General features: G+C 32.2%; 1 protein-coding gene across 2 annotated transcripts in view; it reads left to right on the plus strand.

The window, feature by feature from the left end:
- CSMD3 (CUB and Sushi multiple domains 3) overlaps positions 1-22,092 on the plus strand; it is a 1,203,192-nt gene extending 1,181,100 nt beyond the window's left edge. For both annotated transcript variants that reach the window (XM_047783389.1, XM_047783390.1), the window contains 6 exons: positions 852-917; positions 6,800-6,958; positions 9,605-9,717; positions 11,673-11,760; positions 17,705-17,840; positions 21,026-22,092. In XM_047783389.1, the coding sequence (XP_047639345.1) occupies positions 852-917; positions 6,800-6,958; positions 9,605-9,717; positions 11,673-11,760; positions 17,705-17,840; positions 21,026-21,185 (722 nt within the window). In that variant the 3' untranslated portion in view covers positions 21,186-22,092. The remainder of the gene's footprint in view (positions 1-851; positions 918-6,799; positions 6,959-9,604; positions 9,718-11,672; positions 11,761-17,704; positions 17,841-21,025) is intronic.
- The last annotated feature ends 2,666 nt before the right edge of the window (positions 22,093-24,758 follow it).

Consider the following 24,758-nt stretch of genomic DNA (forward strand, 5'->3'; position numbering starts at 1 on the left):
ATTTGACATATTCCTTTTGCTTTAAATCCACAAGACTTTAGTAGCTTTAAAAAAACATCTACACACTTTTAAGTTTATCGTCATTGCTACGGTAGTCTAACTTGTCATTATTTCTACTGTGATTGTTGATATGGCCTTCTACCTTCTCTGCTCAAATCAATACCTGCTCCTTTCCAAACTGTCGTTTATCTTGCAGACAGTGTGATGTTCACCCACCCAAATATCTTTCTCTTAAAGACTTTAAAGACATTACATTTTTCTTAGGAAAAAAAAAAGTAAGCCTATGCAGATCTATAAGCACTGCATGTCATAGCTCCTTTAACTCTGCAGGCACATCCAGCACCCCATATGATTTTAAGCTACTTTTGTTTTGACTTAAAAATTTTGTTAAGTCTTCAACATTGAGTCTAGCCAATTTCTTATGACACCATGGGATGTCTTAATAAATTATGTCTCTTAAATATGAACCTTACCTTAATTATTTGCCTTTTTAGCATACCCTCAGCCCTCCCTCAACTTCCATGTTGGAAACAACTGTTTCCATGTTTGTGTGTTTAAAGACATATGATTTCATATGCCTTCAAAATAAGAAATGGGACCTCAAAGTGATAAGGCAGCCTTAATAGTCCCCCTGCCCCACTGGACTATAAAAGGGATAATTATTGAAGTTTCCGTTGTACAGCAGAACTGTTGAGCAGGGACTGAGATGCTGTAGTAAATAGGACATCTTGGAGAAAACTATATGATATGTCAGAGAATAAAATTAGCAATGTATCATATTATATCTGTGTGTGTTTGTATATATTATTAATTATATTAAAATTTTAAAACATTTTTATTTCATTTCATAGCTGGTTCCAAAATATTGGTGAAAGATCCTAGACCTGCACTAGGAACACCCAGCCCAAAACTAAGTGGTTAGTAATTTCAGTTGTTTTTCTAGTGCTCATGATTTCAAAGTGATCTGCTGTTTTCTTGAAAAAATGACCATTTAGAAAAAAATATTTTATTTTGGGAAAATTATGCATTTGAGTGTTTGGAATTTAGAATTTGGAAATTTGTATTATAAGAGGTTGAATTTCAAGCGGAATAATGCTGTGACTTGTTAATATTGCAAAAATATTGTTTACAGTTCCCTCTATAAAATTTCCCCTCATGAGTATCTGCAAATGGCTATAAATGATGACAATGTTTTATTTAAAACATTAAAAAAAATGAAATGTTATATATAATTTTTAAATATATATTTTAAAGGAACCAAATACACTTGGTGGGAGAGTAAAATTTAGCAACTTCTAGAACTTGTCTAGTTTATTTTCAATTATTTGACTTAAAAAACAAAGTTATTTAGTCATTAAAATATGGGTTTGAAGTCCTACAAACTTGATGTAATTCCCGTCTTATGCATTCCCTACCCTGGAGCTTTGGAAAAGTTACTTTCATCATCTGACCCATTTCTTTACCTATACAAAAGAAATAATGATTAGAAAATGAAGTGAAAAGTTCTTAGTTCATAGTAAGGGCTCAGTTTATGACACCTCCTTTTTTAATATATTAGTAGGCATTTTATTTACATGGTTAAAAATGAAGAGATATACATAAAAAATTAAAGGCTTAGCATGTAATCTTTACCTCAGAGATAGATTTGGTCTGTTGTATTAATCCAGGTGCAGTGTTAAAATCTAGTTTTAGTTGTTTTCAGAAGTTCTTAATGTGCATGCTATAAAACTGGAATGCCAACAACAAAAAAATGAGTCTGAGGAACTGATTTTTTCCATAGTTAGTGAAAACAGACTGCATTTCACTCAGGTAATCAAAGAATATGTCAACATAAGAAAATTTAGCAGTGGAATCAGAAAATCACAATGGTTCACTGATGCCCAGAACTTTCCAATAAAGATGCTTTCTCTGGGAGCAGATGATTGCTCTGAATAATAGCTCTAGCACATCAAGTGTAAACCTAGACTGTCCTGGGCAAAACGTGGCCTATGGCTAGCAATAAATAGATCAGACAGACAAAAAAAAAAATAAAAATGTGGAAGAACTAAGCAACAAAACGAATATGTTTGATATTAATATATTTGACACTTTATAAAGATTTTCTCATCAAACAAACAATATATATTGTCTTTAATGGAACAGCAGATAGCTATAAAAATTGACCATGTATTAAATAAAAAATAAATCTTTACACAAATTTCAAAGCAAAATCAGTCTCGATTGACCATGATGGAGTTAAACAGTTAATAACAAAATGGATAACTTTTTGAATTCCTGAACGTTTGGAAATTAAGAACAGATGTAATACTGATGAGTAACTCATGAATTAAAGAAGAAATTAAAGGGGAAAATATAATAATAAAGAGAGCTTAGTTATGCTGGAAAATCTAAGTATCAAAACATGGGTACTGAAGAAAAGCAAAGATGTGTTGGAAATTTATAGACTTAAATCCTTACATTAAAAGAAAAGAAAGCCTTGGAATTAATTAGTTGTCTCCCTGTTAAGAAGATATAAAAATATAACAGAATTACCAAAAGAAAGCAAAACTCAATGTAGTAAAAATGAACAAACAAACCAACAAAAAAAGAAACAAACAAAAAAGCAAAGATACAGTAGAAGAATCTCAACAGAGTCAAAAGTAGTTCTTTAAAAAAATATACAAAGTGACAATTTTCTGGTAAAACTGATTGAGAAAGAAGCAAAAATAAATACCCTTTCAAAAGGAAGTGTGAATATAACTACTTAGAGGGTAGATTAAATAAAGTAGAAATATATAACAGAAAACTATCCATAGCTGTCAGCTATTTTACAAAATTAAACATAGGCAAGTTACTAAAAAAGTAAAGTTTGACAGAACTAGTAAGAGAGAACTTGAATAATCCCATAACAAATAAAGAAGTAGGTAAAGCTATTTCCACAAGGAAAAAACAGATTTATGTCTGTACTGAAATTTTGAAAGAAGCATCCCAGTTTATAAAAACTATCAATGAAATTCATTTTATGGGTCCAATATAACTCTAGTAATGTGGGTAAAGACATTTTAAAAAGGAAAGTTATAGGTTCCTTTGATTTAAGATTATACATCTAAATTTATGTAGGATAAAGTCCTACATAAAATTTTAGTAAATCAAATACAGATGACCCTTAAACAGCAAGTAGGGGAGTTCCTGTCGTGGCGCAGTGGTTAATGAATCTGACTAGGAACCATGAGGTTGCAGGTTCAATCCCTGGCCTTGCTCAGTGGGTTAAGGATCTGGTGTTGCCATGAGCTGTGTGGTGTGGGTTGCAGATGCTGCTCAGATCCTGTGTTGCTGTGGCTCTGGTGTAGGCCAGCGGCTACAGCTCCGATTGGACCCCTAGCCTGGGAACCTCCATATGCCACAGGAGTGGCTCAAGTAAAGGCAAAAAAAAAAAAAAAAAAGCAGGTAGGTTAAAAGTGCTGACCCTCCATGCAATCAAAAATCTACACAAAATTTATAGTTAACCCTCAGTATGTGGTTCCTCCTAACTCAGTGTCTCTCCATATCTGTGATTTCCTCATCCATGAATTCAACCAAGCATGGATCAGTAGAACTGTACAGTAATAATGAAAAAAATCTGCATATAAGTGGACCCTCGCTGTTCCAATCCATGTTGTTCAATGGTCAGTAGTACAACATTATTATAGAAAGTATGACACATCGTTAGCAAATTGGGTTTATCATAGATATGCAGGGATGTTGTCATTAAATAGTCCTTAAAAGTAATCTGTCACATTAAGAAAGTAATACAAAAAATTATGATTATTACAGAAACTATTTTATAAAATTGAACATATGTTTATAATTTTTAAAATTTTAATGAATTAAAAAGGAAAGGAATTTCTTTAACCTAAGTGAAGGTATCTGTAAAACTCTAGAGCAGTGTCATTTTATTTTATTTTATTTTATTTTTATTTATTTATTTTTTATTACTCAGATGAATTTATCACATCTGTAGTTGTATAATGATCATAACAATCTGATTTCACAGGATTTCCATCCCACAGTGTCATTTTAATGGGAAAACTTTGGAAGTATTTCCTTTAAAATCATGAATGAGACACAGTGATTAGGTTAACCCAAAGTGACAATAATGACATTTTGTAGTGGCATCAAAATCAGGAACATGATATTCTATATTTCCGTGCTTTGAAGACTTTGAATCAAAGTTTTAATTCAAATATATCTTGAGAAAAAGGATCATAACTATCATTGTTTTCCACCTTTTCATTACTCTCCACATCAGTGATAGTTGGATGACATTTTAGAGTTTACAAAGAATTGCAAAATACGCAACCACAATTAAATCTCAAATTAGACTTAACAATAGAAGATACTATCATTCCGATTGTACATAGGAATATAAATGACCAAGCAGTAACTGTCTCTCCCATTCTTTTATGAGTTACATTTCTCAGTCATGTGAGAGAAAGTTGGAGGGTGGTGGTGGCATGATGGAGATGCCAAGTGGAGCCCAGGCCTCACCATAGTCAGTTTTGTGCATTTTTCCAAACTCTGCATTCAGTTATGTCATGTTCATAGTTTGGAATCAGCCATTATGGGAATATTTACACTATATAATCAGCAAATGCTACAAATCACTTTGTTGGTTTGTTTTCTGGAGAACAAGTTGTTAAACATTTGCTACCACATCAATGATTAATCCTCATACAGTATTTTTGCTACTGCTCCTACCTACTTCCTTCCATTGCTATTACTTTCTGCCACTGAGGTGCTCCCTAATCCCCTCAACCAACACTCCTTATTTCTGTTAAGTACCATGAACAAGATCACGTTGTATAGCGGATTTTCGTTAAAAATTCAGGGGTAACAAAGAGTAATCATAGTACAGCCCAGGGGGAAATAAACAGAAATACAGGAATAATACCTATTTATTGGGTACCTACTATCTGCCAGGCGTTGCTGTTAGATCTTTCTCCACTGCTCTTCCTATTATCTCTACAATTAAAAGCCTATTACCTCCAAATTCCAGATCTTCCTAATGTAGGGTAACTTAGCTTGGTACTTTCTCCTCCATTATTGTTGAGGTATAATTTTTAAGTTAACTCTTCCTTAAGATGCTTAGCAAATTAAGGACATTTTACCCATATACCATTATCAACATTTTAGGTAAGGTCTCCTTTACATACAGAACATAGCTATGTAGTTTGAGGTTTGGGGAGGACTTCCAATATGAGGCTGACTTGGCAAAGGGCCCAGAACCAGGGCTATGGATTTTTCACAATACTAACTGCATGTTTGCTAAATAGATATATTTATTAGCAACTATGTAATGAGCTGTTAGACCTACAGCGTCCCTATTTTACCTGCATAATAATAATGATAGCAGCTAACACTTAGCAAAACTTCATATTCATTATCTCATTTAATCCTCCCAGTAACTCTCTGTTAATCCCACATTAATGGTGAGGATATTAAAGTTTAGAGTTAAGTAACTTAGGGAAAACCACACAGTTTATAAATTGTAGAGGAGGGACTTAAATACAAGCACTCTAGCTCTCGTGCCTGCATTTCTAATCTCTCTGCTATTTCACTTTTGAATTACCATAGGAAGAAAATCATGTTGGTTGAAATAGTCTGTAAAAACGTAACTCCTGAGGGCATTTTATGCTCACCTTCTATCATAGTATTGCTTTATTGGTAGAATCCAGGGAATGTATGATTTGTAATCCCAGTTTCTGTGATCTGAGCAGTGAGAAGTGTAATGTGTATAGAGAAAACCCAGTGACAAACATCAAAAACTTGTTAGGGAAAAAAGGCTTTTTCTAAATCCATGTCAATCATTCACTCACACAAATAAACATGGTACTTTTGAACAGCTGATTTCAGGGGATGTGCTTTATTGTAATGTACTGTGCAAATGGAAGCCTCTCTCAGTCTTCATCCAGTATCTGAGTAGACATTGACATACCTAATTTGTATGAGCTCTATTTATTTAATATATTTATATAAATATTTATGTATATGTATTATATATATACTTTATATAAATGTAAACTATTTATATAAATAAAATATCTTATTTATCCGCATCTACTATAAAGAGTGTTTCTTCTTTAGATATAAATTTTACATTAGAATACTTTTCAGTTCTCCCACAAGTCACCTTTTTCTCATGAGGGTTAGTCAATTTTAGGGACAGTTCTTTTTTCTAAAAACACCTATAAACATCAAAGCTGTCAAGAGCAAAACAGGTGGACCCCTGTTCTTCAGGAGCATCTATTATTGAAATAACTGAACTGAGTATTCTGTGAAGGTGACAGAGGAGCATCCCTCCTGACTGTCCTCCAAAGCTGTTCTGCTTCTGCAAGGGACGTTTTAACTCTGCCCTTCCCCCTATGAATCTACTCCTGCTGCTCTAGGAGAAAAGCAGGCCTCTTGGGAGTTGTAAATAGACTGACCTGGCTCAGTAAAATCATTTCATTTTTTTTTCTGAAAGAAATATATTATTACAGGAAACCAAATTTAAGCAAACTTGATATCTTTAGCTGGATTTTAAATATGTATTGTGTCCTTAACTGGTGGTGTTTATCTCTCATCAATGATGTGTGTACAAATATAGGTTATTATTATTTTGGTTTATTACAAAAAATTAAAACACTTGGGTGAAGAATTCATTTCATAACATACATTCTATGTTGTATACTTAGAAAAATATCATTCTTCAATGAATTAATATTAATTAATTTACTGTATAATGCTTATATTTATAGGACACAGTAAAATTTATGTGTATGTTTATTTAATCTATTCACAGTTCCTGATGATGTGTTTGCCCAAAATTATATATGGAAAGGCTCTTATAATTTCAAAGGAAGGAAACAACCCATGACCTTGACAGTTACTAGTTTCAATGCTTCTACTGGGAGAGTCAATGCAACACTCAGTAATAGCAACATGGAACTACTACTTTCAGGTATCACATTAAAGAACAGCAAATAATGACTTCATGCCTTTATTTCCATAATTTTATCATTTTTATTAGCGATTTGTATACTGTAAAATAATTTGTTACATTTTTTACAACATTCATAATTCATTTAGAAATAGGGCTTTCTCATTTTTTGATTGATGCATAAATATTACTATAAATATAAAACTCTGTGATTCTGAAATAAGCTTCCTCAGAGATATTTTTATGTGGCTAGAATGACATGCCATGAAATATATCAGAACTTTTAATTTGAATATAACCAACTCTTTCTCTATTCTCATAACCCAAAGAGACTGAATGAGAGAATTGCAAGCTATTTTATGGTCACAAAATCATGTTTTCAAATGAGAACGTTTAGGAGAACACTATAATTTAAGACAGAAAATGTTGAGCTACACTACCTTAAACAGGCAAAAGGAACCCAGAGCCCTATCCCCCTGCAAAGCCTTCTCAGGTTCCTGGTTTTTCTATCTAGTGCACACTTCCCTCATTATCTTTGATTACTCTAGGTTTTTTGACATTCAGATTTTTATCCATATGTCATCTTGTCAACAATATTCCTGAGACCCAGTTTTAAGTAGCCTTCACATTACAGTCAAGACACACTATTATTTTCTTCTTTTCATTACTTGAAATTATAGTATAGTATGGTATAATGGTATGGTATAATAAGTATATATTATGGTATGGTATAGTATGACATGACATGATGTGATATGATGTGATATGATTTGTCGATGCTCCAAAATATAAGCCCTAAAAGAGTGGCTCTTTTCCTTCTAGTTCATTTGTATACCTCAGAGTTTAGAAATGCATCTGTAACAAAACATACTTCAATTAATTTGAATTATTACTCTCATTTAAAAGTATATTTTTAGAAAATTGATATCGGGGTTCCTGTTGTAGTGCAGCATGAAAAAATCCAGCTAGTATCCATGAGGATGAAGGTTCGATCCCTGGCCTTGCTCAGTGGGTTAAGGATCTGGCATTGCCGCGAGCTGTGGTGTAGGTTGCATGTGGCTCAGATCCCGCATTGCTGTGGCTGTGGCCTAAACTAGCTGATATAGATCTGATTCACTCCTAGCCTGGGAACTTCTATATGCCATGCATGTTGCCCTAAAAAAAAGAGAAAAGCGTTAAATGAATAAATGAATGAAATAAAATATTGATATTGAAAATATGAAATATATATTTAAACTTTGTGGCTATGTGTATGTCCTATATATAATTATAAATAATGGAATGATTTGTGAAGTAAATAAAATGGAAAATAAAATTATACCTATTGATTTTGTCAATTTTATAAGAAATATAAAGCATCATTTTGTATTATTGAACAATCCTACATTAAACCTAAAGTTAAGATATTAGAAGTTAATATGTATTTTAACTTTAAAAAAAATGTATATAATTACCTGATAAAAATTGAAAGTTTTACAGGAATGGAAAGAATGCATTTAAATTTTGACTACTGATTTGATTTTGAAATATAAATTTTTATTTTTCTTCTGTGAGTTAGCACAAAATATAAGTATATGTATTCTAATCTAGACAAATTTCAAAATAAATTTCTATAAGTATAGAAAAACAAAAAAGTAATTAGGCTAATATAACCTGCTATTACTGTCTCCATAAAATCAATTATAACATTTTTCAGCAATTTTGATTATTTTTTGTGCCTTTTCCCTCTTAATTGCAATTTACTTTAAATCAAGATCTATGTATCATTGTATTTGTATCCCTAGCTTATTCTTATGATACGTTATTACATTGGTGAAAGATTTGAGTGAATTAAGTCAAATTTCAACCGTCAGATAATCACAAACTTTTTACTTAGAACCTTGTTTTCTATTATTCCCTCAAAACACTTACAATCCATTTTATTTCTACTCTGAGAATATTCTCCGTTCAGTAAAGCAGGATTGTATACAGTTTTACTTCTCTCCTTTATGCCATTACCTATACTTAACTTCTCAAACCAAACATTCTACTTGATTTTTGAGATTCAGCTCAAATGCTCTTTTTCTTTATACATATTTCCAGAGCACACCAGTGTGAAATGATCCCTCTCTCTTCTGGCCTTTAATTCCTCATATTCCCTAATGTATTTTAGTTAGTTGTGTACCTTACTTATAACTCCTAATTCTTGGAAATGCTTTTATGCTTCTTACCTTTAGGTAAGAACAACATTTCCATCTTTGTGGCTCTAGTAGCACCTAGAATATTCTTTTTCTCAGTTTGGCACCTAATTCATTGTTAAGGAAAATATCAGGAATTTTAACATTTGCTTCATACCCTTAAAGATTTAAAATCTGATTTGGGAAGAAATAATTTTGTTTGCAATAATCATGGAATGATGTTATTAAGAATAGTAATATTTAATATTAATAGCATAGATAATTTAAACCTCACAATTAAGGTTTATGTTGAGAGTTTCAACTGAAAGAGAGATCAGTGTATATTGCAAGATTTGTGAAAAGCATTATGGGTGAAGCCAGCCTTGGTTGGCCTTGTTTTATTTCTTTTCCTATCACATGTATTTATGATATATTTAAGGAGCTAGAGATAATAAAGTCAAGCATAACTATTTGTAAAGTTACTAGACTAAAATGCCCTTACATTTTACAGGAGTATACAAAAGCCAAGAAGCTCGCCTAATGTTACACATTTATCTTATTAAAGTACCAGCTCATGCTTCTGTAAAGAAAATGAAGGAGGAAAATTGGGCCATGGATGGCTTTGTAAGTACAAGTATTTAAATGTCTGGTGCTAATTTTAATAACAAATTTGTGCTTTGGCTTGCCATTAAGATTCTAGGAAAATGTCTTTTTTTTCAAAGTTAAGCTAATTAAACACACATATAAAATAGCAAAATTACTATTATAAGTAAATTATTTTAAAAAAGGAATGATTCACTAGTAATCCAGTGTGTCTAACCTTCCGAAATCTATGACCTCCTATCTTCTTTCCTGAAAGTTCTTGTGAAAAAAGGCTGATTACAATACCTGTGCAGAAGAAGCAGCTCACATAACTTCCTCTTCATAGACAGATTATAAAATATTCTAAATCTGTCAATGAATAGTAAGTTTGGTACCTAAGGAAAAAGAATGTGCACCTGTTTCCCTATCTGTGCCATTATTCATGGAGCTGAGTTCTAACTCACTCTTTAATGCACTGTTGTAGAATTGTATTGTTTCATCTAGGAAACAAATAAAATGAATTCATTCATTCACCTATTAGAGTTTGAGCTATTTTTTGGAGAAACGCTTCGTGCCTAAAATTGGCCATTCCCAGGGTCTGTCTGATAATAAGGAATAAATCGCTTGTTGTGAAATGTCAGACTTCTATGAATGGTTTGTTATAATATTTTTCTTTTTAGGGTGAGGATTAAGGGTATTTTACAACTTTCACAGTAATATATATGACTTAGTTAACTGATTGCAGCTAATCAGGACAAATTTCAAGATAAATTAATATGACTGAAACGTATCTATTCCTGTTTTATTTGAGAAGTCAAATGAGAAATCAAAAATGTAAAGTATTTTTAAATATATAATTTTATACCCATGCAAGGTATAGGTAATAGTCAGCATTTATAGCATTAGAGAGAGCCACAGAATCTCGGGGTCAAACAATAGGTATTTAAATCTTTCTCATGTTTTTGAGGTTAGTTGTGAGGAACCCTCCTTGAGGCCCTGAAAGAGTTCACTTCTGCTCCAGGTTTTTCATATTAGGCCCAGGCCAGAGGAGCAGCAGCAACCAGGAGCATATTCTTCTCTTGTCAAAGGTCTGAAACTCTGAGGGGCAAAGTGGAAACATGTTTCCCCTCTTTTAAAAAACCCAATTGAGATATAACTTACAGACCCTAAAATTCACCCATTTGAAGTGTTTTATATTTGAGGTTAATATATATACAGATATGTAGCCATCACTACAGATGATTTTAGAAAACTTTCATCACCCCAAAAAGAAACTCCATACTCTTTATCTATCACTCGACCCATCCAAACCTCATCACCACCATCCCCAACCCCAAGCAACCACAACTCTATTTTCTGTCTCTTTGGATTTTCCTGTTCTTGACTTTTCGTATTTATGGAATCATGTAATACATGGCCTTTTATGACTGGCTTCTCTCACATGTTATAATAGGAAACATGCCTCTTAAGGCCTAGGCTTGGAACTGACCTATTGTCTATTCGACTCATATTCCTTTGGCTAAAGCAAATCACAGGACCAAATCCAACTCAGTGAGATGAAAAATATACTCTTTGCATGAAGGTTGATGGGAAGGGGGAGAAGAAATGCATCTATGCTGAATAGTAATCTAATCTACAAAGTACAGTATTATTAGAATTTAATTTCTAATTGACCATTTGCCTCATTCTGTTTCATCATATCATTTCCCTTTTTCTTGATAAGAGGTTTCTTAGCCTAAAAGAAATCTATAAGCCTATATCACTATATTAATAACAAAGCCCCTTTTTCCAATATCATAATTATTTTAAAATTAAATTTTTGATTTTTGCCCTTGATGGCAAATGTGCACAATGTGCTATGTTTTACATAGTAAAGGATATGGATGAAGGGACTCCATGTATTATTCATTTCAGAGTAAAATGGGATATTTACTAAGACTGGGAAAATATAGCTATGGCCAGTCTTCAGATTTAATCAAACTTATAAATATTTTTAGGTTTCTGCTGAACCTGATGGAGCTACTTATGTATTTCAAGGATTTATCCAGGGCAAAGATTATGGGCAATTTGGACTACAAAGACTGGGTAATGTACTAATTTTCATTTTCAATTAGTTCCTTTATTACTTAAAATGTCGTAAGAAAATACCATGGATTCTGTACATTAGGCACACTTCCTGCATTTCGAATTTTGCTTTGTCAAGTCTATATATTGATACATTTTATAGCCTTTTAAATAATTGTTTTCTTCAAAATATTTGTCCTTGATGTTCCAACTCATACAATGTTTACTTTTTCATCGTGTTTCTAATACATAGGACAAACCGCCTTGCCCTTGAGCAAGTAAAGAGGAAAAAAGTGACATAGATATGAAATGTTATAGAATTAGATACTAATAATTTTCACCTGGACTAAGGTGTGACTTAGTTGAATGTTTATCAAAAAAGTAAATTGGGGAGTTCCCACTGTGGCATAGTGGTTAAGAACCTGACTACAGTCACTTGAGTAGATGCAGAGGCACAGGTTTGATTCCCTGCCCAGCACAGTGGTTTAAGGATCCAGTGTTGCTGCACCTGTGGTGTAGGTCATAGCTATGGCTAGGATTCAGTCCCTGGCTCAGGAACTTCCATATGCCATGGGTGAGGCCATTTAAAAAAAAAAGAAAGAAAGAAAGTAAAAGAAAAAAACAAAAGCAAATCAGTTTTCCCTGATGGGCAGGGATGATTAGATGTCATTTCGGATAATGTTTTGCCAAAATTGTTAGTTTTAAAATCAGTATAAAACATTTATTAACACAGTACATTAAAAGTCATGTAATTGAATGCAAGATCATTTCACATAATATTCTCCAAAGTATCTCAATGACTACATGTCTAAGATGGAAATAAATAAATAAATATCTGAAAAAGAGCTTGTTCATTTTTTTTCTTCCCCAGTCCTTGTTCCGACTTGTTCACAAATCTGATTTTTTCCCATTTCCTAACTGTGCTAATGTCATAACCATTTCCTCAGCCCCAAGTAGAATGCTCTTAATCCTAGGCCTTCTTACCCCTTTCATCCACACAAAAATAAGTTCTATTGATTGTAACTACAAAGTGTCCCCCTAAATCTATCTTTTCATACTATTTTATAACTTAATTTCCATTTTTATCTGAGGTGTTGCTACAGTCTTTACTCCTGTTTTCAAGCTGGACTCACTCATGTCCATCCCACCGTAAACATTGTTCCAAATCTTATATATTATCACTGAGCCTTTTATTTCCAACAGCTTCAGTCATTCTTCACTGCAAGTGGGTGGAAAGTTTGAGCTCTTTAGAATAATATTTATGCCTTTGCATGGTTTATCATTTTAGCCTTCTACTCTTATTAATACTGCTTCCCACATACATGCCTAATACTTGTCATTGTCCCTAAATAATGCAGCTCACCTTCATATTTCTAGGCTTTCAATGGCCCTGCTTCCTCTTCCATGCATTGTTCTGATTCTTCAAGGTCAAGCTTATAGTATATATCTCCCAGGAAACATTCTTACACACCACCAGGTGGAATTACCCTTCCTTTACTAAAACATACTGATCATTAATTCATGTTTGATATAAACACTATTTTTTTGGTTGTACAGCAAAGTGACCCAATCACACACAGTTTCCGGTGCTTTATAGTAGGATCCCATTGCCTATCCATTCCAAATGTAACAGTTTGTATAACCCCCACCTCCTTGGCAACCACAAGTCTTTTCTCCTTGGTCATGATTGTTTCTGTTTTGTAGATAGGATCCTCTGTGACATATTTTAGATTCCACAAATAAGTAATATCATATAGTATTTGTCTTTCTCTTTCTGACTTACTTCACCTAGTATGAAAATCTCTCATTCCATCCATGTTGCTGCAAATGGCATTACTTTGTCCTTTATATGGCTGAGTATTATTCCATTATGTATATCCACCACTTCTTCTTAATCCATTCATCTGTCAAAAGACCTTTAGGTTGTTCCCATGTCTTGACTATTTTGAATAGTGCTGCAATGAACATAAGGAGGTATGTATCTTTTTGAATGAATGGGTCATGTGGTAGTTCTATATTCAGTTTTCTGCAGTATCTCTATACTATTTTCCATAGTGGTTGTACCAATTTATATTGCACCAACGGTGAAGGAGGGTGCCCTTTTCTATACAGCCTCTTCAGCATGTTTTTTGTTGACTTGTTAATGATGGCCATTCTGGCTGCTGTGAGAAATACCTCACGAAGTTTTGATTTGCATTTCTCTAATACTTAGTGATGTTGAACATTTTTTTCATATGCCTGTTGACCATCCATGTGTTTTGTTTGTTAGGTCTTCTGGCCATTTTTCAATTGTGTTGTTTTTATTGTTGTTGTTGAGCTTGTATGAGTTGTTCATATATTTTGGAGATTAGGTCTTTGTCTGTTGCATTGTTTGCAATGCTTTTCTCCCATTCTGTGGATTGTCTTTTTTTTTTTTAATTGTTTCCTTTTGTATGCAATTGCTTTTGAGTTTATTGAGTCCCACTGGTTTATTTTTGTTTTTACTGACTTTATTCTAGGAAGTGGATCAAATAAGATGTTGCTGTGATTTATGTCAAAGAGCATTCTGCCTGTTTTCCTCTAGGATTTTTAGAGTATGTGGGCTTATATTTAGGTATTTAATCCATTTTGAGTTTATTTTTGTGTATGGTGTTACAGAGTATTCTAATTTCATTCTTTTACATGTAGCTTTCCAGTTTTCCCAACAGCACTTATTAAAGAGACTATCTTTCTGCCACTGTATGTCTTGCCTCCTTTCTCATAAATTAGTTAACCATAGGTGTGTGGGTTTATATCCGGGCTTTTTATCCTGTTCCATTGATCTGTATTTCTGGTTTTGTGCATACTGTTTTGTGTGTGTGCACATACTGTTTTAATGGCTATAGCTTTGTAGTACATTCTGAAGTCAGGGAGCTTAATTCCTCCATTTCAATTTTTCTTTTTCAATATTGCTTTGGATATTTGGGGTCTTTTGTATTTCCATATAAATTTTAAAATATTCTAGTTCTGTGAAGAATGTCCTTGTTAATTTGATAGGGATTTCGCTGAATCTGTAGATTGCCATGAGTAGTGTAGTCAATTTGACAATATTGATTCTTAAATCCAAGAGCATGGTATATCTTTCCATCCATTTGTGTCATATTTGATTTCTTTCATCATCATCTTACAGTTTTCAGAGTTTAGGTCTTTTGTCTCTTTAGGTATTTACAATGGTAAATAGTATGGAATAAGGAGTGGATTTCTCTTTCTGATCTTTCATTGTTAGAATGTAGAAATGCAATCAATTTATGTGTATTTATGTGTATTAATTTTGTATTCTGAAATTTCACCAAATTCATTAATGAGCTCTAACAGTTTTCTGGAAGCATCCGTAGGATTTTCATGTCAAGTGAAGTGAAAACAGTGATAGTTTTTCTTCTTCCTTTCCAATTTGGATTCCTTTTATTTCTTTTTGTTCTCTGATTGCTGTTTCTGGGACTTCCAAAACTATGTTGAATAGCAGTGGTGAAAGTGGACATCCTAGTCTTTTTCCTGATCATTTCCTAGAAATGATTTTGGTTTTTCACCATTGAGAATGTTGTTAGCCATGGGTTTGTCATATATGGCTTTTAGTATGTTGAGGTAGTTTCCCTTTGTGCTCACTCTCTGGAGAGTTTTTATCAGAAATAGGTGTTGAAGTATGTTAAAAGGTTTTTCTTCATCTATTGAGATGATTATATGGTTTTTATTTTTCAGTTTGTTGATGTAGTATATCACCTAATTGATTTATGGATATTGAAGAATACTTGCATCCCTTGGATAAATCCTACTTGATCATAGTGTATAATCCTTTTAACATATATTTGTAATTGTTTTGCTAATATTTTGTTGAGGATGTTTATATCTATGTTCATTAGTAATATTGGCCTGTAATTTCTTTTTTTGTGGTATCCTTGTCTGGATTTTGCATCAGGGTGATGGTGGCCTCTCAGAATGAGCTTGAGTTCCTTCCTCTGCTATTTTTAGGAACAGTTTCAGAATATGTGTTAACTCTTTTCTGAATGTTTGATAGAATTCACCGGTGTAGCAATCAGGTCCTGGACTTTTTTTTTTGAATCACAGTTTCAATTTCAGTACTTGTGATTGATCTGTTCATATTTTATTCTTCCTGGTTCAGTCTTGGTATCTTGTACCTTTGTAAGAATCTGTCCATTGCTTCTAGATTGTCTGTTTTATTGGCATATAGTTGCTTGTACTTGTCTCTTATGATCCATCGTATTTCTGTGGAGTCAGTTGTAATTTCTCCTTTTTTTATTTCTAATTTTATTGATTTCAGCCCTTTCCTTTTTGTTTCTTGATTTGAGCCCTCTCCCTTTTTTTCTTGATGAGTTTGGCTAAAGGTTTACCAATTTTTTTGATCTTCTCTATTGTTTTCTTTGTCTTTATTTCATTCATTTCTGCTCTGATCTTTATGATTTCTTTCCTTCTGATAATTTTGGGCTCTGTCTGTTCTTCCTTCACTAGTGGTTTTAGGTGTAAGGTTAGGTTGTTTATTTGAGCTTTTTCTTCTTTACTGAGATAAGATTGTATGGCAATAAACTTCCTCTCAGAACTTCTTTTGCGGTGTCTCACAGGTTTTGGATTATTGTATCTTCACTGTCATTTGTTTCTAAGGATCTTTTGATTCCCTCTTTGATCTCTTCAGTGATCCATTGGTTGTTCAGTATAATATGGCTTTGCTTAGAATTTTGTGCTTTTTTGCTGTTTTTTCTTATACTTGATTTCTAGTCTCACAGCGTTATGGTTGGAGAAAATGCATGAAATAATTTCTACTCTTTTAAAATTTACCAAGGCTTGATCTGTGGCCCAGGATGTGATCTATTCTGGAGAATGTTCCATGTGTACTTGAGACAAATCCATATTCTGCTGCTTTGGAATGGAATTTTCTATAAATATCAGTTAAGTCTAGGGTGTCATTTAAGGCCTATGTTTTCTTGTTGATTTTCTTTCTGGTTGATCTGTCTATTTTTGTAAATGGGGTGTTAATTCCCCCCCCCATTGTGTTGCTGTTGATTTCTCCTTTTATAGATGTCAGTAGTTGCCTTAAATATTGAGGTGCTCCTATGTTAGGTCCATATGTATTTACAATTGTTTTAACTGCTCCTTGGATCGATCCTTTGATCATTACATAGTGTCATTCTTTGTCTCTTGCGAATTTATTTTAAAGTCTATTTTGTCTGATATGAGTATTGTTACTCCCACTTTCTTTTGATTTCCATTTGCATGTAATATCTTCTTCCATCCCCTCACTTTCAGTCTATGTGTCCTTAGGACTCAAGTGAGCCTCTTGTAAACAACATATATATGGGTCTTGTTTTTGTATCTACTCAGCCAGTCTGTGTATTTTGGTTGAAGCATTTAATCCATTGGTATTCAGTGTAATTACAGATAAGTATGTATTTATTCTCATTTTGTTAATTGTTTTGAATTGTTACTTTGTATCTTTTTTCCTCTCCCCTTCCTCATTTGTCATCTTCTTTTGCAATTTGCTATCTTTAGCATTGTGTTTAGATTTTTTTTTTAATGTGTGTGCCCATTATAGTTTTTTGGTTTGTCATTCCCATTAGATTTTGATATAACCATCTGCATGTGTACAGATGTGTTTTGGGTTGTGGTTCTCTTATACATTTATTTGTGTTGCTGTGTTCTTCACACAATTGTATTTACTCTTCAGTTCAGAATGCTGCTTACTTTTTATTCTGTATCCTTTCCTTAAAAAAATACCTTCTACATACTAGGCACTGTTCAAAATTGTGTAGAAATGACTTGAAGGCATTTCATTAATTATTTTTGTTTACTCTCTAGATTTCCAAGTACATATATTGCAGATATTTCCAAGTAGATAGCTTGAGAAAAGAAGAAATTAAATAGCTCATAAAAATAAAAAATCAATTGTGATAAAATAGAGTTGGTTTTGTATTTATAAGTTTTTTTTTTTATTTTATAGGACTGAATATGTCAGAAGGTTCAAATTCTTCAAATCAACCTCATGGTACAAATAGTAGTTCTGTGGCCATTGCTATTCTTGTGCCTTTTTTTGCACTTATATTTGCAGGATTTGGATTTTACCTTTATAAACAAAGGTAAGCATTTAGATTTTGAATACAAAATTTTTCCCAAATCTATATTTCACATACTTTTTATTCTCTGTTTCAAATTTTAAATTCCATTTTCTCATGAGTTATTGAAATCTTTGTTGCCAGATATTACCTCAGCTATTGAAACTGTATTTCCCCTGCCTATCTCTCTACCATCCCAATATACATACAACAAAAATTACTCTGTCAAATTGCATTAGCATTCAACTTAACTCTTACTCTTCTTTGCCTGTCAATTTCCTGGTACATAACTAAATGTATAAGTTATAAAAATAACATTATCCATAATGAAACTTTAGAGATACAAAATCTAAGTTAAGGTTTAAATTGAAGAGGTGGTATCTGCTGAAGTTTTATTTAGAGAACTAGGAAGAAGCTTGCATTCAAACCTCTTAGTTCACTTGACAATGCTTACAGATTTTACCCAGGCAGACAGATAATAAAATCCTCTAATCTTCTAATTTATCTTCTGTTGCTTTTAAAAGATAATGCAATTAATATTATATCTTTGATATAGCTCATAGTTTATTAGTTGGTCTCTGTTCACTACATCCATTACAACATACTACTAAGGGTCTTTACTATGCAATTCTCCACTATTTGGGACCATCCCTTATCAAGAAAAAAGTACACAAAGGAAGGAAGGAATAAAAAGAAAAGAAAAGAAAGAAATTAAGATAGCCAGATAATTAAATGAATACCTAAACATAATTTTCTCAAAACTGATGTTTTTGTTATAAATGTCTGTCTATATTATCTAGGAATGATTTATTTAACCTTATGCATGTTTTTAATAATTGTGTATTAGCAAATATTTAGGCCTTGTCAATATCAGATGTTATTAATGATAAAAATCATCACTAAATTTATAAAGTAAGCAATGATAATACTTTATATGTAAAATACATATAGCATAAAACCATTTAAACCATTTTAGGTCTGCAGTTCAGTGGTATTTGTTACATCCACAATGTCATAGAACCATTGCCCTAAAAGAAAACTACCCATTAAACAGTCATTCCCTGTTCCTCCCACCCCTGTTACAGGCAACTACTAATCTACTTTCTGTTTATATTTGTCTGCATATTCTGGATATTTTATATAAATGAAATCATACAGTATGTGACATTTTGTATCTGGCTTCTTGAATGTAACAATGTTTTCAAGTTCTATCCGTTTTATACATGTGTATGTATGCATATACATGGCATTATTACTTTATATAGCTGAATAATATTCCATTGTATGTTTGAATATGTTATCTTAAATATATCCATTCATCACTTGATAGACATCAGAATTGTTACTATGTTTCAGCTATTGTGGATAGTGCTGCTATACACATTTGTGTACAAGTTTTTGTTTGGATATATGTTTCAGTTTTCTTGAGTATGTACTCAAGAATAGAATTGCTGGATTATATGATAATTCTACATTCAACTTACTGAGGAACCACCAAACCATTTTGCATAGCAACTGTACCATTTTACATTCCCACCAACAATGTACAAGGGTCCGCTTTCTCTACATCTTTACCAAAACTAATTTTCTGGTTTTTTTTTTTCTTTTTTCTTTCTTTTTTTTTTAATAATAGCCATTGAAGTGAAGTGAAGTATCTTATGGTGGTTTTGACTTGCATTTCCCTAATTACTAATGACGTTAAGCATCTTTTCATGTGCCTGTTTGTCACTTGTCCATAGTCTTTGAAAAAATGACCATTCAAGTACTTGGCCCATTTTAAAAATTGGGTCATGTATTTTATTAATGTTGAGGTATAACAGTTTTTTATGCATTCTGGAACCTTTTTCAAATATGTGCTTTGTATATATTTCTCTCTCTGTAGGTTATAGTTCTACTCTCTTGATAGTATTATTTGATATACAAAAGTTTTTCATTTTGATGATGTCCAATTTATTTCTTTTTTTCTTTATACTTATGCTTATGTGGTATGTGGTATGGGGAAAATTCAGAAAATGCATTAGAGACAATAAAATCATAGAATGGCAAATACAAATTACAACAAAATAAATATCTTAAATTTGTGGCACTTGTAAACAAAGGAGTTAAGAATCAGATTTATTTTAAAATGTAATCTCTTTAGGAGTTAAGTTTGAGGAACAGGTGGAGGCAGGTATGCCTTTGTTCCATTACAAATGTCAGCAAATTATGCATTGGGATGTGGGAAAGAGAAAATGGAAATAAACATTAGTCAAAGGTGAACCAAATAACCAAATGAAGCAAAAATTCAAAATGAGCGATTTATATGAGCCAACCTAGATTCCATGAGTTTTGCTAACTAATGGCAAATGTTTGGTTATCAGTAACTCTATGTAAACAATTTTCATGACTTGAGTGTCAATATAGTTAAGCAATTTCTTCTTTGAGATTTTGAATTTATTTGCCCTGATGTATATCATTTAAGCCTATTGAGTATTTATACTGGGATACTCCAAGAACTTTCCCAGACTAGACATCAGCATTAGATGTCTACTCTTCCTGGAACCCTTTTTTATTACTGTAGAACCAACTTCTTATTGACCTTCAAGTCTCACTTTAATTTTACCTCCTTAAATACTTTTCCTTATTACCTCTTTTAAAGCAGTTCCCAACTAATTCCTATCATATCAATAAATTTCCTTTTCATCAAAACAATCTTCATTATATATTATTTTTCTTTGTTTTTGTTTCATTCATTACTCTCTATCATTACAGAATGATACCTCTTTGTCAGAAAAAATTTATATCCAGTTGCCCAGGATCATGCCTAGCATGCAATAGATACTCAGTAAATATTTGAGAAATAAATAGCAATGAGCTTTAAATTCATCATCATCATAGTTTAGTTACATTATACATGATATTTCATAATGATAACATTATAAGAAAATTTTTGAGAAAAGCTGTAATATAATAATAGCTATGATATCATTTATTTACACTTATATTGGTACTGTATAAAAATGTATAGTGTATATAAATAGATAAAGCCACTCAGGATTTAAAAGTGACAGGTAAATTATTCAGATTTGATGTATCGAGTTTATGGTTTCTCAATTAATACTTCAAGTTACATTATCCATTAACAATGCTAACTTGAATATATTGTTGTTTAGCCTTACTCTGCTGTTTCTAGAAGTTAACACATAGCTAATCAATGTTCTCATCAACAGGACTGCACCCAAAACACAGTATACAGGATGTTCAGTTCATGAAAATAACAATGGCCAAGCAGCATTTGAAAACCCCATGTATGACACCAATGCAAAGTCAGTGGAAGGGAAGGCAGTGCGATTCGATCCCAACTTGAACACGGTCTGCACAATGGTATAAGGCGGCAACCCTTTGCCTTCTTCAGAAGCTTGGAAATCGACACACAAGCAGTGCACATTTAGTTCACTGATAAAAATTAAAGCACACTTTTCAGGACTTGCTGGGTCACCTTTTCCCAAGGAATGATAGAGAAGAGTGTTTTTTTCGTAAACTGGACCATAATTCTTCTTCATGTTTACCATGGAGAGTTTTACAGAAATTTGGCTGCACTCTGAGAGTGCTTACTCACAGTTTATTTGCTTTTTTTAAAAAGGAGATTATTCTAAAACATAAACTTATTTGCATATATTGGAGGAGCATCCACTATCAGTATTTCTGTGCTTTATAAACTATATTAGAGGGACTGGGTTAAAAAATGATATAGGGTAGAAAATAAGAGCTATACTTACAAGAGTCAATAGATCACTGACTTCTCTTTAACTGTCATGAGCTATATCACATAAGCCCGTAAATCTACATTTCACTCCACTCTATCAGCTGTTCCTTCCTATTAATTGAGTCATGGTTTTCCTTATGTACCTGGTTATTTCAGATTGAGTCATGCCCTGAAATGTTTATGAACTAATTTATGCCACCGAAGAGATAAGATTGCCACTCTGATTTGACTCCTTCTGGCTTTTATTCTTCAGTATCATATTGCTGTCTTTTTTTAGACTGGTTGTCATAGTTTCCTCAAATGGCAAGATCATCATGCTAGCCTCCTAATTTCCCTCATTATGTTGTAACCAGTATTATTCAGTGAGCATGGGGTAGTGTTTAACTCCTTGCTTCAATCTGTTTTGTCACTCAGAAACCACTTTTGCTGGCAAAAATTAATTATAATAATGATTTTGCAGTTATCTGAGACACCAAACTTATCATTCTTTATCAAACTTCCAATGTTTTTGAAAGACCAAATAGAACCTATTAATCCGCTGGGTTTAGATTATATCTTTACCTTCTGGTTCGGCATTCAAATTTATTTAACACTGTTTCAAACTTCTATCTAATGGTCAGTTAGAAATAAAAGCTTGAAAATCTTTCTAACTTTTATCTAATGAGTTAATCATATTTTTGGACCATCTCCTAATCATAATGAGTTAAAAAAATACTTTCAAAATCACTAATATAAATTTTTTTCTTAAAGTTGTGGATTCACCAAATTTTCATATTTTAAAATGTCAATACTCTTATTCTTAAGAAGCTTCTTTCAGATATAACAGCTTTCTTTCATTGCAAATTAAGATACATATTTTCAAGTTATTGGTGGCTCATTTACAACTCTATCACAGTATGGCCAGCATTTTGATTTAATATGTTGCTGTCTTCCTTTTACAGCATGTTTATAATTTAATGTTCATTGATGTTCATTTAATAAATTATGTACCAGTGTGAACACTTTATTGTTGTCCCTTTCAAACATGGATAACCTTGTAAACAGTCTTGACTTTTTGTATCATGAGACAGAGTGCCTAAGAGAAATCATTGCACCCAGGAGCACTGCTTGGATCTATCTCTACAACATATAGTGAATTTCTTGTAAACCATTTTGAGATACATTGTTTTGGAAATTCATATAATTTTCTCAACATTGTACTCTACTGACAGGATGCTGTTTTAAATTTTATTCCATCAGTTATTTATTCTTGTTTATTCAAATGACTGCAATAACAATGATTCATTCATTAATGTTAAGGTTAATACATTTAAGATCTTGTTTAAACAATGTTTCTTCTGCAACTGGCTACTCCTCTTATATTAATGCATACACTTTTGTAAAGAAGTATATTTTTATGAAAAAAAAAACTTTGTAAAAGTATGATGTAAATTTTCAGTGCAATGTAAACAAAATAAAAATGGATAATTGCTTTTGTAAAATGTGTATTTTTTTCAAAATTGTCTGCCGGTATACCAGTTAGTAAAATGAGTGAACAGCCCACATTTATTTGGTGTTATAAAGTTCCAAAAATGCAAGTTATATATACTTAGTTCACAACATAATAATGAAATATGAGTATTTTTCTTCTCTGTATTCTGTAGTTCCCCAAGTGTGACACTGTTTTAGAAGCAGATTCCCAGTAAACATGATAATATCATAAAGAATCTCATCTTAGAATTTTCCTTAAATGTAAATACTTTAATAATATATACTATATAAATTTAGATATACCTGATTTCTAGCATTTCTGTGGTATATTTTATTAGATATATTCATGTTAAGCATGCTCCACAGGTATGAACCAATAACCTTTCAGATTGCTTTGTCAAACTCATACCCCAAAACAAATCTATCTTGCCAGGATGGAACATTTACAAAGTTTTGTACTCAAGAAAGTTCTCAAGTTTCTATAAAGTTCAAATCTTAAGGTAAAGTTCAATTTTCTTAGATAACTCCTTTTCAATGCCAAAATATTGTCTTTATATTTCAAAACTTCAAGCTCCAGCCTTTATAATCTATCCCTGTTTATTACACTTTTATTTTAAAAATAAATGTTTCTTAATACAATTGTAGTATCTGTTTTAACTTTGTTAACTGTATTACCTTGCACTCCATGTTGTCTATATTTTTCTTGTTATAAAATTGTCTTTTATTTTTATTCCTTTGTGTGTTTTTTCTTTTTCTTCTTTTTCATTTTTCTAATTTTTAATCTTTCTTTTTCTGATGTTTTTCTTAACATCCCTCCCTGTTTTATCCTTTTAGCCTTTTATTATTTATTTTTTCTATATTTTCCTTATCTTTCTAACCCTCAAAAATTAGCAACAATTTTAGTAAAAGTAATTTTACTTTTATCATTTCCCAGGTTTATTGAAGTATAATTAACAAAAGTGTGAGATATTTAAAGTGTATAACTTTGATGATTTGATAAATGTGTATACATACTTGTTTTGAGAACTTTGGAGTTCTACTCTCTTAGCAAATTTTAATTAAGGAAGTAATTTAAAAGAGCCTTCTTGAACTGACCTTTTATTTAAGAGCATTAAAGCCAGGATCTCTTCATAATGGAGCCTAAGGATAATGATTGTGGAGATAAACCAGAGGTCAGATTTACTTGACCTTTTATTTTCACCTATAAGCAAGAGTAAAAAAGGAAAAAAAAAAAGACATAGCATTTGCTAAAATAATAAAAATAACTAGATGATACTGTCTTAAAGAGAATATACTACCTGTCTATTAATTTGAAATATATATAAATTTTAAATAGGCATAGTTAAAGTAAGATAAAAAGAACTTCTATAAAATTGTAGAAGCCCGTGAGTCTAGGAAATAATTTAGATTGGGCAGTTTGGAATTTGGCTGAAAGAAATATTGATTTGATTATTTCACTAATTTTTCTTTTTCTTTTGTTCTTTTTCAACAGCACCAATGGCATAGGGAAGTTCCCAGGCCAGAGACTGAATCTGAGGCACAGTTGCGACCTGTGCCACAGCTGTATCAATGCCAGATCCTTAATCCACTGTGCCACAGTACGAACTCTGCTTCTTCTTCTTTTTGATGACTTTAGAGGAAAAGGAATATTGAACTAAGAAGATATATATGTTGTAAAAATTTGAGAAATATCTTTCTGTCATCACTTTCATGAACTTGGTATTCTA

This window comes from Phacochoerus africanus, chromosome 6, assembly GCF_016906955.1.
Source record: "Phacochoerus africanus isolate WHEZ1 chromosome 6, ROS_Pafr_v1, whole genome shotgun sequence".
In the NCBI taxonomy this organism is placed as follows: Eukaryota; Metazoa; Chordata; class Mammalia; order Artiodactyla; family Suidae; genus Phacochoerus; species Phacochoerus africanus.